The sequence below is a fragment of the Oxyura jamaicensis genome, chromosome 7 (genome assembly GCF_011077185.1).
Source record: "Oxyura jamaicensis isolate SHBP4307 breed ruddy duck chromosome 7, BPBGC_Ojam_1.0, whole genome shotgun sequence".
In the NCBI taxonomy this organism is placed as follows: Eukaryota; Metazoa; Chordata; class Aves; order Anseriformes; family Anatidae; genus Oxyura; species Oxyura jamaicensis.
The window spans coordinates 7,203,419-7,221,551 of NC_048899.1; the positions used below are offsets into that span (position 1 = coordinate 7,203,419).

Consider the following 18,133-nt stretch of genomic DNA (forward strand, 5'->3'; position numbering starts at 1 on the left):
GCCCCCCCCCCCCCCCCCCCCCCGGGGATCCCCACAGAAGCTGCTGCTGGACTCATTTTCTACTCAGTTTATTTATTTTAATGTGTTGTCCCCAAATAGGCTTGCCTTTACAGGCAGGTTTGTCTTTTGCAGCTGCTCCCAGGGCCTCATTGCACTTTAACTAAACCAAACTTAAAAAACAACAACAAAAAGCAACCAAGCAAAAACAAAACAAAACAAACAACAAAAAAACACCACCACGGAATTGCAGCCTCACAGTTAAATATAAACATACATGGGAGGTTCAGGCCTTGACTCTTCTGGGGTCCATTGTGCCACTGGGTCCCACAAGGCCACCATGCTCCCCATCCCAGGTCCAGCTCTTGGCAGCACCCCCCAGCCTTCACTGAGTGCTGAAGGAGCTGGTATTTGAGGCTGGGTAAAAGCTGAAGAGCTGATGCATTTCCTGGGAGTGAGCGCTTTGCACAGCCTGAATCTGCCTGTGTAATGGGCACTTTGTAATGCTGGCAGAGGAGTTTAGTTGAGCGAGCATTATGGGCAGATTGAAGTAGCAATCTGACTTCTGGGGCTGCGCCACTGCTAGTGAAATGTTGTCCCACCCTCTCCTGCCTCCGTGGGCCGAGACTTTACCAGCGGTGGTACGGGGCCAGCAGCTCTTGGTGAGCACAGCGATCAGCAGCACCGTGCCCAGCACCCAGGGGTGCAGCTGAGCCCTGCTGGGACAAAATGCTGCTGCTGCACAAGGTGGTGGGGGCTGCTGCAAGCCCCAGCCACCTGCTGGGCAGAGCTCCACAGGAGCTCTGGAGCCTGCTGCTGGTGTGGTTGTGGTGGGTCATCCAGCCCTGCAGGTAGTTTTTTTCCTTTCTTTTACTGCATGATCAACCTTTATTCTGAAATGAGTCTTCATGTCTGAATACTTTCATATGCACTTGCCCATCTGGTTCATGAAAGACACAGATAACCTCGTGCAGCATGGAACTGCCTGCAAAAGCTAAATTGTGCTTTTCAGCAGCAGCTTAAACACCTGAATTTAATAGCCTTGGCAGGGCTGGGCTGAATGAGTGGCAGAGGGCTTTAAATTAATATGGTTTCACAGGAAAATGGCTGGTTGATAAGCCTTTTTTTTTTTTTTTTTTTTTTTTTTTTCCTTTTTTTGGGGGGGGAGGAGAGGAGTTAAATCAAACCCACCTGGGGACAGTGAATTGGGGTAGGGAGGGTGTATTTAATAGCACACTTGTCTTGACTGTCTCGTGTCTGGGATTTGTTTGTTCTGAAGCATTGCTAAAGTTTTACAGTAATGACAGCAGGAGTTTTTAGTGTCATATCTCAGACTTCAGACGCTTTTTCCTCTGTGCTGTATTAGTTCAGCCGCAGCCTGTGACTGCGTGTGTCCTGGTGTGCAGAAAGGACACAGTGCTGCAGCAGCAGCCAGGGCTCAGTGCTGGGGCCACGCTGCGTGCCAGGCGGCCACCCTGTCCCCAGAGCCCTCCCGGGAAGGCAGGGGCTTGCAGCAGCACACCTTTCTGCTAGTGAGCAGGATTTCAGCTGTCCCTGCGGAAAATGCGGGTCCTAATTCCTACATTTGAGGCGCATGCATGCTTAATAATGTAATATTGGCAGCTTTGCAGCAAGCAACGCTGGTACTAATAAGAGCTGTGTTCCTGATGCTCTCCAGCTGAAGCCTTCGTCTGCCTTTGTGGCGCTGCCTGAAACCAGGCAGGACCATTCAGAGGGGCTCCACGTGAGCACCCGGCACAGCAAAGAGAATTGTACGTGGCTGTGAAATGACCTTTCTGTGAAATGACCTACTGGGTCTAAAATGTTGAGGTCATTCCTGAAACAAATAGTTGCAATCCAGGGAGACTGGAGTATTTTAAAATGCGCCTCAAAGAGCCAAATGACCTTTACTGTTTCACACTAAATTTAAAGTGCTCTCTGGAGTCCTGGTAATGCGGGTAGCCAGAGAGGCAGATTCAGGGCAGTGAGAGCATTTTGATGTGGGGTGCGTGCCAGAACCCGAGGGATTAACCCCGGCACTTGCAGCAGGCGAGGTGCTGGGAAGGGGCCGTGGGACCCCGTGGGGTGGGCGCATGGCTGGGGGTGTGCTTCAGGTCAGCCCCTCAGGTGAGGGCTTCGTGCAGCCGTCCCAGTTTTTAGCTGGCTGCGGAGGTGCAGCTGCCAAAGCCAGCGTAACAGCTTGGCCAAGGCTGCGGCGGTGGGAGGGTGGGTAACGCAGTGGTGTGCAAGCACTTGTGCAGCCTGCGTCCTTGAAGGTGTTTTGTTTTGTTTCCAATTGTATTTAAGGCATTGGGGTTTTGTGTTTTAATAAAGTGCACCCTCTCCCCCAGCGAAGCTGTACACCAACCTGACTGCGGCTGGCGCCCCACAGCTTGCTGGTCTTTATCTGGCTCTGGGCCATCCCGTGTGCGGGTGCCTCTCCATTTTGCCAGGGGGAGCCCCCCAGGCAGTGCTGCCTGCAGGTAAGGACGGGGCTGCCCCAGCCCACATGCCCTGTGCAAGGCTTCAGCACGCAAGGCCAGGACAGGAGCAGGGGTCGTTCCCTGGGAAGAAATTCCACACGGACACAGAGGCGTTTTGTTTCATATTTTATTGAATTTCATTTATATTAAATTAAAAATATATTTCTGACAGATTCATGTAACAAAAAGGCAGAACAGTTTTCAAATTGTTCAGCTGGGATGAGCGTGGGTTGATGCAAGGTGGGTGGCAGTCTACATTTGCCTTAACAAACAGATAAAGCTCTACCCCAAGGACCATGAGGAAAAACTTGGGACTGCACATGGGGGAAAAAGTATAACCACACAAAGAGAAGATCCTCAGGCTTCTCCCCAGCCTCCAAACAAGACAAAAGGGGAGGGAAGGGGAAAAAAAAGAAAAAACAAGAAACCATGAAAAGAAGGGAAATTATGCTAAAATATGTACCTAATATTAACCCAGGTCAGTAAGTATTTTAACAGTGCGTAATCCTCAATAGCTAAAATATGAGAAACAAAAGGTTAAAGTAACGTTACGCCACACACAATTGGCATACCCTACTGTGTAAGCAAGTGCAGAAAGTCTGAACACACCACAATAGTGCTAAAACACAGAATCACACAGAATGCCAAAAATGGTATTTCTAATCAAAACCAGAAGGTGGGAAGGGAAAGAAAGAAAAGGGGAGGAGCGGCATAAATCACAAGCAAATTACCTATATACAAATCAACCCTAAGGACAATTATGTTCCAAATAATGGTGTCCACAAGGAAAATAAAAGCAACATTATCCTTATTTACAAATGCAACTAGCTGTGTCTTTAACAAGCTATAAAAATACTATTCACATTTTCAAAGTAACATACAGTAGTTTTTTGTATTTTTGTTTCAGAAAGGCAGCTAACTCTGAATGCATCACTCTGCACGAAATGAGCGTCTTCCCCAACATGCTGATGCTTCTCTTCTTCTGAAGGTACTTCATAAGGCAGAAGTATTAGTGTGTAACACCTCTGTGCACTATAAACACATGGAGAATTGCCTAAAAACCCTCCCCACCCCTGCCCCGCCTACCTCCCGGCAGGCTGGTCTGGGAGGTGCTGTGAGGGGCACCCACCCTGCAGGAGCTCTGCGCTCTTCCTGCTTCACCTCCCAGACCGGGCCCAGCCTTGGATTTTGAGGGGGCAGCAATGTTGTCCTCCAGGCTTGGGAATTTGAGCCTCACCAGGAGGAATACGTAGTTTGAGACTGCAAGGTCAAGAAATGTATTTTGGATAGGTTGGATAGTATGTTTTTAGAAACAGGCTTCTTTTTCCCCTCAGTTTCCCCTCCATACACTAGGGCTGCTACCTCTTAGAAATTCCAACTTAAGATGTTGGGGAAATTTCAAAAACTGGGCCAAAAAAAAAAAAATAGGTGAAAACCACTGTGAATAATGTACTGAATGTGCACCGATTTCCAACACGAAATTAAATAATCGTGATTTTTTCTTTGATGTGCATTTTCTCCTCAACATACCCCACCATGAAGACACATACCCAGCAAATACCTTCAGCCCCCATCTCCACAGGAACACTGGTTGTAGTGCATTCAAAGTTAGCTACCCCTTACACAGCTGCTCAGTTAATAATCGACCCATTTAACAACAGTACCAGTTTATGCTACATATGTCATAGTACCTTACCTCAAAAGAACGGCATACATATCTACACTTACTTATAAAATACCATTCACAGTTTCTTACTGTGGTTATCCCAAAAGGGTTAGTCTTCGGAGTGCTATGGACAATACAGTGCTTTTATACCTAAGAGGGCTCAAAGCCTGGGCAGGGCATGGGGACACTGGCGCTGCGGTGACAGCCAAAGCACGTGCCCTGGTTGCAGCAACCGCCCCGAGCCGTCAGCAAGAGGGTGCTGTGCAAGGTGCACCTCTGCCCTGGTGGCTTCATGCACGATGCGCTTAGAGCACAATTCATGGCTTTTTTTTTTTTTTTTTTTTTTTTTTTTTTTACTGAGGAGGGGGAAGAACTGGGACGTAACTACTCACATGGCATAACACCTCACAAGCCTCTCTTTAAAACCCCTCTCTACCAAGGTCCAAAGGGCTCTCTGAAAATAGAGGGAAAAAAAAAAAAAAACCATAGCACTGACTGCTCTCACTTCTTCCTTAGGGAAGCAACCTTAGCTGTCCCTCTCAGACCTCCTTCTTTCTCAGCACAGTCTCTAACTGGAGGATGCCTTGGGTGGGACCATTTCTTCAGCCTGGCACCAGTCATGAGAGACACATGGCTGCGTTTCAGGTAAGTCCCACTGTGTCCCACCACCGCCAGGTGGGCTTTAACACCCACCAACTTCCCCAGAAGATGCTCTGCATTGCCCAGACCTACACAATGATCCCAGCTGACGCCACAGGGCAATGAAGACAACCATAGCTTCAGTCCTTTCCCCAGGCCTACTAGCATCATCAAGTACTAATACATAACACGGTAGGAGTATGACCTTGTGCTAAAATAAAATGAGGGCAGACACAAGTCATTTTTGCACATTTCAAAGTGGTGCTTCTAACTGTCGAACTTTGTTATTTATTCTTGGTTTGTGAAACAGTGGCTATTTCTACTTGCATAACACTTAGCAAAAGAGAAAAAATGAAGTGGGGGCATGCTCCAAGCAGCCGAGCTGCAGAGGCTGCCCTGGTGGATGACCCTGCTTCCTGTCCCGTGAAGAAGCGTGAACCCTGCAGACCCCCAAGCCCTGCCCATGCACAGCCCTGGCTTTCTGAAGTAACATCTGAACCCAAATCTAGGACGTGTAACAGATGAGCTGTTACGTCAGCAGCAGAGGTTTACAATCCAAGGTAATGGGAACATTACAACTGACAGATCTAGAAATGAACAGTCTTTTTATGTTATTGCATGTAAAAAAATCTTTTAGAAAATACAGAAGAACTCTGGGCAATGCTGTCTCCTATGAGGTGATGTTTAAGAGCCAAAGAGGTTACTGATAACCTGAGGCCTGACTCCGGTTCTTGCTAAAACCTATTTTCTACCAGTCCCCCTCATGCTAAAGAGCCTTCAAAGCAGAACACCTACTTGAGCTTCCAAATTTTGAAATCTGGTTGGGAAATCAAGGTGGAAAACCTGATTCTCCACTTGTGCAGAACAAGGGAAAACAGAGCCCAGGAGAGTAGTGCCCCTTTACTCTGAAGCAGATGCCCCAGCTGCCAGTCCCTTGGGCAGTGACATTAATTCCCATTCCCTGCCACCAAAAGGGTGGATGGACAGATGTGTGTGCCACAGTGGCTGTTGGTTTCTGGAGAGATTCCTGCCCAGGGTGCACAAGGTTCCTGAAGGCAGCCAAATTTGATACCTTGGGAATTGCAGGACCAGGAAAACCTAGCGCTGACTTGTACCAAAGCCTCCTCATCTCCTGCACAGCCCAACAGAGCCCACAAAGGCCCTTCATTTGCACCACCACCGTGACACAGGACACCTCCACAGACACTCCATCAGAAAAACAATACCAGATTCTTTGTTAACACCTGAGTTTCCCATGTAGATCTAGCCTCAAAAAAAAAAAAAAAAAAAAAAAGGACAGAGACAATCAAGAACACACACACCAAAAAACCCACCCCAAGCTTTATGTCCAGACCCATGTCACAGCTGGCACTCCCCACCACCTGGACTGCCTGGCTCCAGCTGGGTTGCAGCAGGTTTTGGAGCAGTCGGGGCCACGCTGGTCTTTCAGAGCTGCCATTTTTCCTTGTGTCGAGGCTGTGCCTGGTGGTGGCTGAGGGCAGGGGAATGCTCCTGTGTAATTCCCACCCAAATCTTGATTGGAAATAAGCCTGCATGTGTGCAGGCTGCCTGGCCCCTGCAGCACATAAACACAACTGCCCCTCACACCCAGTTTCTGGGCTTACCAGAAGTTGCCCTGTGGACAGGAAGGGAAGACCTCTCCTCATTAACCCAGAGAAACACAAGAAATGAGATCACTGCATAACTCCCGCAGTCAAGAATGAATTTTCTACTAAGTGGTAAAAACCAGGGTCAACACAACCTTATTTTTCTATAGAAAGATCTCTGGGCTGAGCTTAAGGTACCTGACACAGATGCATGTGGTGGCTCCTGCCGCTGATAAGCACTCAGATTTATTTCCATTGCTTCCCACCTGGGAAGGATGACCTGTTTGAAAACAAGTTGTAAATACTCTGCTACATCTGAGCAAATGGCTGTGTAAGCACATCTCCTTAGCTATTGTACAGAAAAATTTGAAAAAGAACTGAAAAAGGAACTTTAGGAGAAGTTGATTTCAGTCAATTACGTTACAGCAAATCAATCCAGCTTCCACATCTGCTTGAAACAGCCCTCAGCTAGGTAGGTAACATCTAAGACAAGTATCACTGCAAGAGATTAGGTAAAATAAGCTGTTGTTCTCCTTCATTTAGCACGTGTGCTTTGTGCCTTGGACAAAGGCTGATACACATGCAGGCATCTGCTCTTGAAAAGTTATTCACTGCTCTTCCATTGTGCATGCTATGATAAGCAAAAGGAAAACATTTATAAATAGGTGTCTGCATTATAAAATCCATAAAAACTGACAGTGGTGTGTATAGATACCATTGTAGAACCAGAGAATTTATCAGAGCTGGAGAAAATAATTCTGCCCATGCTCTCACCTACTGCTTTGTGCTGACAAAATGCAGTATGTGGGTGGAAATACCCCCTTTTTTTCCCCCCACAAACCTGTGAATATTCCTTACAAAGCCTGAACTTCATCTTCCACACTGTAATAGTTGAATATTTGCCCTCATTTTTCATGTACATCTGTCTGAATTCCTTGCTCCAAAATAGCAGCTATAACCACTAATGCAAACACACGAGTTATGGCCAGGCCGGTATTTTTGCTGATTAGATTAAAAAAGCCAGTTTTGCTCTTAGTTTTGCTGTTTTTCCTTTAACCATGGTTAAACTCAATTTTTGGCAAGGGGACAAAAACTTACTAGTTCCGAGGAACTTCCCTTTCAAAGGACAGGTGTACGCTTATGTGCTGTGTTATTCTTACTGGGAGGAAGAAAATGGTTAACCAGGTGCTCAGCACCATGCACGTCCATACAGTGCAACAAAGGACAACTATAGGTGCAGCAGGAAATGTAAGGAACATTTTTGGCAATTGCAACTCAAACCAAAAGCTCGGAAAAAGAATGCCCATCTGTTAAGCTGCAGTTGGTTGAGTTTTCCATCATCACACACTGCTGTGTTCATTGATCCCTTGTGTGCCCTCTGCTATTCAAGGTGCATCGAGCACTGCTCAGCCTCTCTTCAAGGAACCTCTGTGTTTCCACACTACCTAATATACTACATCATACCCACAGTCAACGATTAAATTGAATAAATAATTCAAGTTTTCTAAGACATGTTAAATTGTTAAAGAACACAATTATTTACATATTGACTATTCTAACACCGGTATTACTTAATTACCCGAGAAACAAACAGACCTTCACCTTCCATTAGCAGCTACACCCTAGCACCATCCTGTCAGGTTTAGGAGATGTGAGCACGTCTCCCCAAGTAGCCTTTGCATCCCCCTCTTTGAATTCAGACACAACCTTACTGCCAGGTTTTTTCTCCATTAGGAGTTACTCTGTTATAAGGCCTTGTTCCGGGACAAACCTTTCCATGCCTTCTCCCCTCTACTCCACCTACCTACATCACCTAAGCTGCTGCTGCACTGCCAGGCATCTGTGCTCTTGTGCTGGTCCTTGTCCCCAAGCAGTTTGGCAATTGTTTCCCAACCTCCCGTACCTTTGGCCGTACTTCAGATGACACCATGAGCACTACCAGCAAACCTTCCAGGAGTGACGTCTGCAGGACTTCATGCCACATCTCTGCCACCCAGCCCCTGCCCAGTGCCTGCCTCTGTCTCTTATCACAAATCATGAGCGGTTACGGGAGGGTGTTGGGAGGAGACAAGGCCTCTGGGATGCATGATGCTCATGGACCATCAATTCCACCTCAGTGCTCCGCAGGTTACTTCGTTCCGCCACCACGCACCACCTTGGTACCACCTGGCCCAACATCTCCTTCCAATAGCTTCAAAGCTCCGTACTTGCCCTTGCTGTTTTTGGGCTCCCCAGCTTCGTACTGCATTTACAGGTCTAGCACCTGCCCCACAGCTGGAGTGCAGCTCAGCTGGCTCGAGCTGGCCTCAACACACGCAGCACAGAAGCAGGTTGTTGGCAGAACGAACCCTGACTGATGACACACATCTGCTTTCCACATCCAAGCCTACCAAGCAACCCAGGTTTGAAATCTCTTCATACCTTTATCAAGCTGACCCCGAGCCACCAAGATTTGGGTAAATAGTGCATGTCTCTTACTCCTTCCTCTGCTCCCTTATGATTAAAGGTGGCAAGCTATTCATATGGCAGGATTCTGGAGGAACTTGGTACAATTTCCAGACCACCACGTGTTGCTGGTTTTGTTTCCAGATTACCCCAAGACCTTGACTTTAATAGTACTGACGTGCATAAACTGAAATACTGTTGCATCATTTAACACTGCCCTCCAACTGGTATTTTTTGCTTAAGATTTCCCTCCAGCAGGTATTATTCCTTCCCCTTTAAAAGCCTTAACGGATAGAGACACAGACAGATCTACAAGGGTACTTAATATGTCCTTAAGGTTTTCAGTGGGAACTAGGTATGCAAATGCTCTTACGCACAGGTCTCGGCACATCAGGAGCCAGCTATCAGTTTCACTGGCCCCTTCTGCACCCTTCCCAGCTCCATCTGCCTCATGTCGCTAAAAACATCCAGGACTGTGGCTGAAAGTTATTTCCAAACAGAGGAGGGTGTGTGTGCAGGGTGTCTGCCCAAAAACTGAGGCTGATGAAAGCAGATCTAAGTGCAAGGAGACTGAATTATACTTATTTACACTTTTTGACTGAAGGCTCTGCAAGTCATGCACGTTTTGACTTCTCAAATCTCGTATGCGCTTCTTCTGTGCAAGAGTAATCCTGTTAGAAAAAAGCATTCTGGGCTGTACTGCAAGCCGGAGCAAGGCATTGGTCTCCGCTGATCCCTTTCAGGGCTTGCTGTCTGTCATGTGGCAGCAGTAAGAGGTGGTTGCTCTGTCACTGTATTCTCTGAAGCAGTCAATGCAATGGCCTCTCAGAACTGGTGGACATTGTTCCAAAGACTTGGTTTGCTTCATTTTGGCATTTCCACAGTCATCCTTTACATATAATTTACTTTTTTTTTTTAGACTTAAAATTATTATTTTGTATTTTGCTGGTCACTTCCATATTGCTTCATTCAAAATCCTGAAAACAGTTCAAATAAAATCGGAGCTTAAGTGCAAACTAACTTTCCAGTGAACTGCTATGTGCGTTTTCTCCAGTCCAGTGTCTTTCTTCCAGTTTGAAGGACCCTTCCCACTGCTACCCCACAGAACACCAGCAGGCTTCATGACCCATATGGAACTCTCCAGTTCTCCATCTCATCCTCAGTGTTGCCTGACAGCATCCCCTACTCCTGTCACAATCGCGAAGAAGAAAAAGAGGGAAGAATTTGTTTGGGTCTTTTTACGTACCTATGTTCAGCAGGTATAAGCAGGAAAACAAAACTTTTTACATACAAATCTTGATTTCTTGGCCTGTCTTTTAGCTTCAAGAAGAACAGGTTGGAGATGGGGTCTTGTTACTCCTTTCTGAAAGGATTTTTCTCTTTAAAACATTTGTCCTGTTGGCAGATATACAAAAATGGTCATGTCATGCACCAGTTCTGAGCTGGAGTCCCTGTGGTTACCAAAGTGGCACAAAATCATGGTGTGGCTCAGAATAAGGGTTTTAGCCGGCTATTAGAGTCACATCATCATTTCTTGGAAAGCCACGATGAAGATCGGAACGGTTATGAAAAGCCAGGTTAGCCATTTCCGTTTGCTGAGATAGAAAGTGTTAGAGAAAGAAACTGGATTCTCAATCTCAATTACTATGCTATCACACAGGATATAAAAAATGTCCGTTTTTCCCCCTAATGGAAACTGCATTGAGATTTCCAGGAATGCTGTACAGACTCTCATCAGTTCCTCCTGACAGAGACAGCCTCTCTGCAGCTTTCCCTTCAGTGGCTGGGCTGAATCACTGAGAAGCAGCTCGACAGCAGGAACACTGCCACTGCCCTTACTGGTACCGCCTGGCTTCTCCAGCCGTCTGACCCTCAGATCTGCGGGAAGCGCCAGGTTGTACACTCCTCCTTTCAGTCTCTTTCCTTCCTTCCTTTCAGGTTCCCAACCCAATTTGCAAATGACTCCAAGACATCCTTTGTCTTGGAAATATCAAAAATGAGTGAACTGGCAAGAAGAGGAAGCTCATGGGAGAAAGAAAGGGAGGTAGGGAGGGGAGAAGAGAAAAGGAGAGAGAGAAAGAGTGAGGCAGCTAGAAGGGGTTGCCTTTCCACTTCTGTAAGACCGTGGTTACTACACCACTGTATTTCTGTGTCTGTAGGGTGGCGGGGGCAGCACAGTGCCAGGCTTCAGGGAGAACTCAGAGAGGTATTCAGGATTCTCTGCCACAATGGGCCGGATCCGTCCATTCTGTTTGTAAAAGTATTTTGTGCTGTACTCTTGCAGGTAGTCCGGGTGCTGGAGGGTGCTTCGTGGGGGCAGGCTGTGATTCCAGTAGTCTGGGTTGTCAAAGGCCTTCTTGGCTTTCTCTGGCAAATTGTTCTTCAGGTACTCAGCGTTTTCCAAGGTGTTTGCAAAAGTGTTGAGGTACAATGGCTCATTCACGTACTCATCCTCGGCTTTGGGCTGCCCGTTTGGAGCATTGTGGTACTCTGGGTTGTCCACAGCTTGGAGATCTCCATTCTTTCGTCGGGAGACAAATGGGTTCTCTTCCACTGGGTTTAGGTAATCTAAGGAAAGATAAAAACAATAAGCAAAGAGGGAGAGTTGTTCATCCATGTAGCAAGCCACATTTTTATGTAACTATGAGACTGCACAGGAAGCAGCCTGAGGACTAGTGCATCCTTCAGCCAGCCATTCCTCCAACTCCAGATGACATCAGGTGCCAACTATGTTGAGCACATGCTTGCTAGAAGTAAAGAATTTACTACCTAAACAGACAATATGAGTTAAAATGAAGATCCAGGACCCTGGGAGATGGAGTGACTCATCTAAATGACTTACAAAGCTGGAAACTGAACTGCAGCTCGCGCTGAGCCATAGCCCATGCCTCATCTGATCCTGGCCTTCCTGTCCAAGATCTACAGAGCCAAACACGCAGAAATACTTCATCTTTGTGGCTGACTCTCCATGAAGCCTTGGATGTATCTTCCATCCAGAAGGCTGTATAGAAATCTTAGTTAAGCCTCTCTGCACAAAGAACACCTCCAAGGGCTAACTTCTAAGACAGCTTTGTTTCTAACAGAACAATTTGCCTGATTAAAAACCTTCCATCCCTGAAGGACAAAGGGCCTTGAAGCGTTATGAAAAAAATGATTCAAATGGGTCCTGGAAAGGGTACAAGAGTGACATCAACTCCAGAAGATGAGCTGGGGCAGGTTACATACAGCTCCTTCAAAACACTTGCTGTGGATTAACACCACAAAAAGCTCTGGAGACAGGTCCACACAGTGCCCTGCAAGGAAATGGGCCCCTGCCTGCAGCTACCATGGCCAGAGGGCCAACGAAACACCTGAGAAAGGACACAGGCAACAGTACTCCCCTTCCCCATACAGCACTGCCGTGCTGCATGGGGATGAGAGGGTGGCTGTGGTCCTCACTTCAACTCTGGTTTTATCCAGGAAGGGGCCAGAAATATTAAATGTCAATGTTCAAGGCTCAGCAAGATTATTTTGAACATGTAGCTAAAACTTTGTTGAATCAGTAAGGAGGAACAGGCACATACAGCTTGCCAAGAGCGCAGTAGGAACTCTGAAGCAATGCCAACCATATTGTGCTTTCATCTGAATCCCCCAAATGGCGGAGCGCACACAGCATCGTGACCACACCGTGACATCCCTGAGTTTGTGCCTGGTGAGACAGGAAGGAGGTGCTTTCTCCTGGGCTGCCACTACTGCCTCCTTGGGGGCTCAGGCAGCTCCTGTGAAGCGTTATGCTCTGTGTACACCACCTGCATACGCTGACACTGCAACAAACTCAGGCATCCAATCCCTGACTGCAAGGCTGACTGCTGAAGTGCAGAGCCATGAGTGCACTCCTACAATTGCTACTGCCCTGGGTCAGTCCCAGGACTCCCTCTATTTCCACCATGTAACACAATGTGGCTTCCAAATTCTGAAGCAAACCCAGTAGTTACTTGGCATTTACATTTGCATTAATTAATCTCTTTAAAGCTAATGCAAATGTTTGAAAGCAAATTACTAATGACACATCCCCTTGCAGCAAAATGACTGTTGTCACTATTTACAAAGAAAGAAGTGAATGAAGGCCAAGTGGGAAGTGTAACACTCCGAGCTGGCACAGATCTAGGCAAACTTCACCTTTCCATGATGGTCTCTCTGAAGCACATCATGTTCTTTCAGTCCTAAACTTCCCCTGGGTATAAAATGCCAACCGTGTGCATTGGTTCTGCGATATGTTCAACATGACATTTACCAAGCACAATGCCATGAAGATAAAGAAGATCAATAAACAAAGCAACGTGGAGATATGGCTGGCCAAAGAAAGATTCTTCTCTTGGAGATAACCAAATATTTGTTCTTAGATAAGAAGTGGGTTTGTTGATTGTTTTTTGTTTTTAAATTCTTCCTCATTCCTCTAACATTATACCACAGTTCAGTCTTTCTAAGTAGAAAATTAAGCAAAGAAAAGGGAATCCCCCTGCAAAGAAACATTCACCAGGTCAGAATGTTTCAGTCTTTCTGGGTTAGTTGATAAATCCATTTTTTGGTGAGAAGGTCCTGATGCAGAAAAACATAACATGCAGTCAGGCTAGACTGGGATCTTCTCTGGAAAGACCCATTTTTACCTGTTTTAGGTTTGTCTCGCATCGGCGTCATGTACCCATCCTCATCCAGCTCTCCCCGGATGACCCGCTCAGGTATGAAGACTGTGGGATCAGCGCTGTACCTCTGGGTGCTGCTGTCCTCTTTTGCCAGGGTGGCCACTTGTTTTCGCAGTGTGCCGTTACAGCAGCTGTCTTCAAAGATCTCTGCTGTGGCCCCTTGTGCAACTGGGGCTTCTGGGATTATGCAGCCAGGAGCTCTGTATGGCATCGGCACTCCTTGCTCTGCAGCATAGCCGCCATCTCTATACACAAACTGGTTCTGTTGGAAAAGACGACAGCATGAGAAAGGAGGCTCCAAAGGGAGGCAAGATTCAACAGCAAGTCATGTCTGCGGCTCCCGTGGCCTTCCTGTCACATCTGCCCAATGATGCATTTCACCAGGCAGGAGAAGCCTCATCCATCCTTCAGACTGCTGCATTTCCAGCACTGTGGGACCAGCAGCAGCACAGGCTCCACTGCAGGCCAGCAAAGCATCTGCCTGCCCGCTGCTGCTGAGCTGGCTTCCCCCCGGGAGGCACCACCACTGCAGCAAGGGCAGCAGGGAAGTGAGCTGGCTGGAAATGGGGCTAGAAAACGTGTCTCCTACCCAGACGTGCAGGTTGGAGATGAACAGCTGCAAGAGGCAAACACAGTTTCTCCTCTTCTATTATTTTGGCAGCATCCCAGAAAAAAAAAAAAAAAAAAAAAACACCTTAAACCTTATGGTAAGGAAATCTTCTGCAAAGGAGGCCAGGGATAGAGGACACCATCATTTTTGATCTGTTTATTCCCAGGGGGCTACTTTTAGGGTGTCCTGCAGCACCAGTCACCACCCAAACACTACGTAATCCCATCAGGCAGTGCATTTCAGGCTGGTGAGCTGTGCTCTCACTGGCACCTCAATGCAATGGTTTGACGCCACCTACCATATTGCTTGTCAGCAGGGGTGTGCAAGGGAATTTTGACATCATGACCTACAAATAAGAAGGAAAAATGGACAGATTCATCCAAGCGTGTTTCCTAAATGTTTTTTTTTTCAAGAAATGTTGGCAGTCATTTTGTGTGAGTCCATAGGGCTTGTGGATGAATCCAGGCTGAGTTCAGAGATCCCTGGCTATGTGATGGCTTACACACCCACACTGCATTCACTGTTGGCTTTTGAGCTCTGTGTGTAGGAATAAGGAGCTGGAAACAGACAACAGGTAGTGAAGGAAGGAGGGAAACCTAAAGGATGAAGGTTGAATGTGAAATACTTACTCCTGACATAGGGGTGTAGGCAGGAGGAGGGCTGTGTCCAATTTCACTCTAATAGGAGAGAAAAATGGAATGATGGATACGTAAAAAGAGATCACATGAATGAAACAAGTCACATGAGCTGTATGAGCTAATGGGGAGAAACATGCACATCAGATTTCCTAACTGAATCCAAAATCCAAAGAATTAAATGATGGCAAATGTCTCACTGATGGCAGCAAGTTGTGCAGCCACCTGCCTCAGGGAGGGCTACGGTGTTCCCCTTGTTGGGTAAGGGCAAGTGCTGTGTTAACACCTGCTGACAGCCATCCATATATGCTGCAAATATCTCCTGTCTCATTTTTGGAAAAGCAGAAAGAATGACGGATGGCGGACTTAATTTCAGAGAAATACAGGGTAGCAGAAGTGCAGAGAGCACCTAGCTCCAAGCAAGGCTTCCTTTCCCAGGGACAAAGCAGGAGGGCACAGAACTGTTGTTAGTCTGTTGCAGCTAGTTTGAGTATCCCTGGGAAAATAATCCTGAAGAGCTTTGGTAGACCCACAACATCCCCTGGACTTCCACTCACCAATGTCCCACGGTCCTGCTTTCAACACACATCATCCTTTTAACTTTAGCTCTGTATCACATGCTAACAGATTTTAACAAGAATTATAGAGGCTGCACATCAATGTCTCCATGCAGAGATCATCATTTTGATACTGCTTTTTTGGAACCATCTTACAATGCCCTGTGGACCTTGAACTGCTGTAACATCAACAGCATAGAGGCTGTATTTATATTAGTGCTGCTCAAAACTGACCTGTTTCTCACTGAGGAAATGCTGATTTTTGGAGGTAGATCAAAATAAATCCTTTTATTATCATGTGTTTTGCTACTGCCAAAATGCTCATTTTTAGATTTCAAGATCTGTTCTTAATAATTACTTTGTTTCTAATTTTGCTTAAAAAAAAAAAAAAGACTACTGCTTCAGAAAAGAAATCACCCTGAGAACACTCCACTTCAGAAAAACAAACGAACAGTTTTCAAAAGCAATATCCATACAAGAAATATACTGAAGTTAGAAGACACATGTACTCAGTTTGCAAAGATGGGAGATAACACAGTCAAGCTTTCCCTTATAAACTTCTTGCCTAAACATCACGATGGAGATGTTGGTGACTACCTAATATCTTCCATTATTTAAAAAGGGTTTGGGTTTAAGCTAAGTATCTGCATCAGGAAAAACCTTTAAAGGAAAAACCTTTAAAAACAACCCCTTTTTTTTTTTTTTTTAATGCTTGTTGGCTATCTGCCTGAAGCCCCATTTCTATTAATCAAACATGCTCATTTGCCAGTATCGGAAAAATTCCCACAGTTATTTTATTACTCAGATCCAGCACCCAAGGTCGGAGGCGTTAGTATGGTGGACAAGCCCTAGTTAGGGATACACTTTTCTCCATTTTCATGAAAATTAATTGGTGTTTAGCCAAGCTATGACCTTCTAAAAAATGCTCCAGGTTGCAAAATACGAAAGTGCAGGAAAACCTCTGTTAGGTGAATTGCCTGTCTGCCCCTTGTCAAAGTCTGAGCAGGACTCTCTCCGTACGTGTTTTGTCCCAGGGAAATACGGTTCTGGAAGGAAGTGATGGAGAGGATCTTGCCTGCAGTCTCAGAGAACTCCTGCCAGTGCCCAGGGAGGAGGAGGAGGAAGAGGAGGAGGAGGAGGAAGAAGAGCTGAGAGGCTCTTAAGGAAAAGTGATGCTGGAAAAGCTGGCACCAGGTAAGTACAGCGATGGTTAGGAAGCAGGGAACGGTGGCTTGCAGAAGATCATAAAGCAATGGCCAGTGAGAGAGACTGGGAGTCTCCTGTGATTTCCAAGGTGGCTACAGACCTGCAGCGAACGCAAAGAGCTGTGGCAATGCTGTGGTAGTATTATGTAGGTTAGCAGAGTTTGCTGCTGCCCAAAGGAGAAGCACGCATCCACTTTTCACACTAAACAAGTGAATATAACCACTCCTTTCCTATTCGGTACTACACAAGCTGTCTTAATCACCTTTAGTTTACATCTTTCTGTTTTCACAGAGGCACCCCTCTGAATTTCCACTTGCTGTTCACTGATTCTGGATGAGTAAGGGGAAGGCTGTCTTGAACTATGTTTAGTTCACAGCCCACAGGGATCTCTTAAAGGCAACTTAGAAAAGCAAGTCTTTTGTCAACGGTCTTGACTTTGATACGTAGGGCTACGTGCCTCACAGTAAATGTTTAGATGATTAAAAACTTAAAATAAATTCTGTGCTAGGATGGGCACATCATCTATCTATGGATGTGCTTTGCTCCACCCTCATCACAAAAGGCTAAACCCACCGTCCTATCTTTAGATTTTCTTGGCCATGATTCTAACATTTAAGTACATACTATGCAAGTGTAACAACATAATAACATGCCCTCTTAGAATAGCCCTGTCCCAAGACATCAGGAGAGAATGGACCAGCATTAACGCACTTACTGCTATTTTTACTGATAAAACCCTCCCCAGCCAGCGAGCTGCCAACTGAGATCAGGGTACTGGTATTTTCTTCATGCCTCCCCTTTAGCTCTGTACGAAACATAGCTGTCTTGCAACAGCTTCTCTTAGCACAGAACCTTACAGCTTGGCTCTTCTCAAAACCGCTGGTGTCTGCACCCATTTTAATTCTCTACTGTTTTTCCCCATGAGCTAATACCCTGTGGCCACCATTCCAAAAAGAGGAGGCAAAGAAAACAGCTGCGGTGCCAATTAGTGAGGCTGAAAATGTGATATAATTATTTAAATGTCTTTAAATTGCCTGCTAATTGCAACGTGATGTCATCATTTTGTAGGCTTCCAAGATAAGTACTGAAAGCCCCAGCCAACTTCTATTGGTCAGTACATGAATCACACTGTGAGCAGAAAATGCATCTGGATCTTAGCAAGGAAAACTTAAATAGCTTGATTTGTATGTGTGAACCTGTTTACTTTGTTCTTTTTTTTTTTTTTTTTTAAATTCAGTTGCTTTTGCATTTTAAATGCTATCTTGAAAGAGGAGCCTATGTTCCTTTACTGAGAAGACCTAGGTTTTTGGATTTCTGATGCTGAAATTCTGACCTGAATGATCGCTGTCTCTAGCTTGTTGTGATGGACAAGGACTTCAAAAAAAAAAAAAAAAAAAAAGGAATCAATAATCACCCTTTTGTTAGTGTAATATGTGTTGTATCTGTTAGCTCCAGAGTGCACACATCCACCGACACTAAAGCTCTAAAAGCAGCCTCCAAAAGGAGCCTAGCATTTTTAACTGCCCATGAGCAGCCCTAACCAGAAGTGCCTGAGATTTCTTTCTTTATACTACATGATTCAATTTTCGGCACAAACATCACATCG

The 18,133-nt window shown here is 45.9% G+C and overlaps 1 protein-coding gene across 7 annotated transcripts in view; it reads right to left on the minus strand.

Moving 5' to 3' along the window:
* Positions 1-2,593: 2,593 nt before the first annotated feature.
* Positions 2,594-18,133, minus strand: part of ERBB4 (erb-b2 receptor tyrosine kinase 4) — a 578,634-nt gene continuing 563,094 nt past the window's right edge. For 3 of the 7 annotated variants that reach the window (XM_035332128.1, XM_035332129.1, XM_035332135.1), the window contains 4 exons: positions 14,759-14,806; positions 14,428-14,475; positions 13,484-13,781; positions 2,594-11,405 (listed from right to left, as the gene is read on the minus strand). In XM_035332128.1, the coding sequence (XP_035188019.1) occupies positions 10,969-11,405; positions 13,484-13,781; positions 14,428-14,475; positions 14,759-14,806 (831 nt within the window). In that variant the 3' untranslated portion in view covers positions 2,594-10,968. The remainder of the gene's footprint in view (positions 11,406-13,483; positions 13,782-14,427; positions 14,476-14,758; positions 14,807-18,133) is intronic. The other 4 variants (XM_035332130.1, XM_035332132.1, XM_035332131.1 and 1 more) reach the window with 3 other exon arrangements.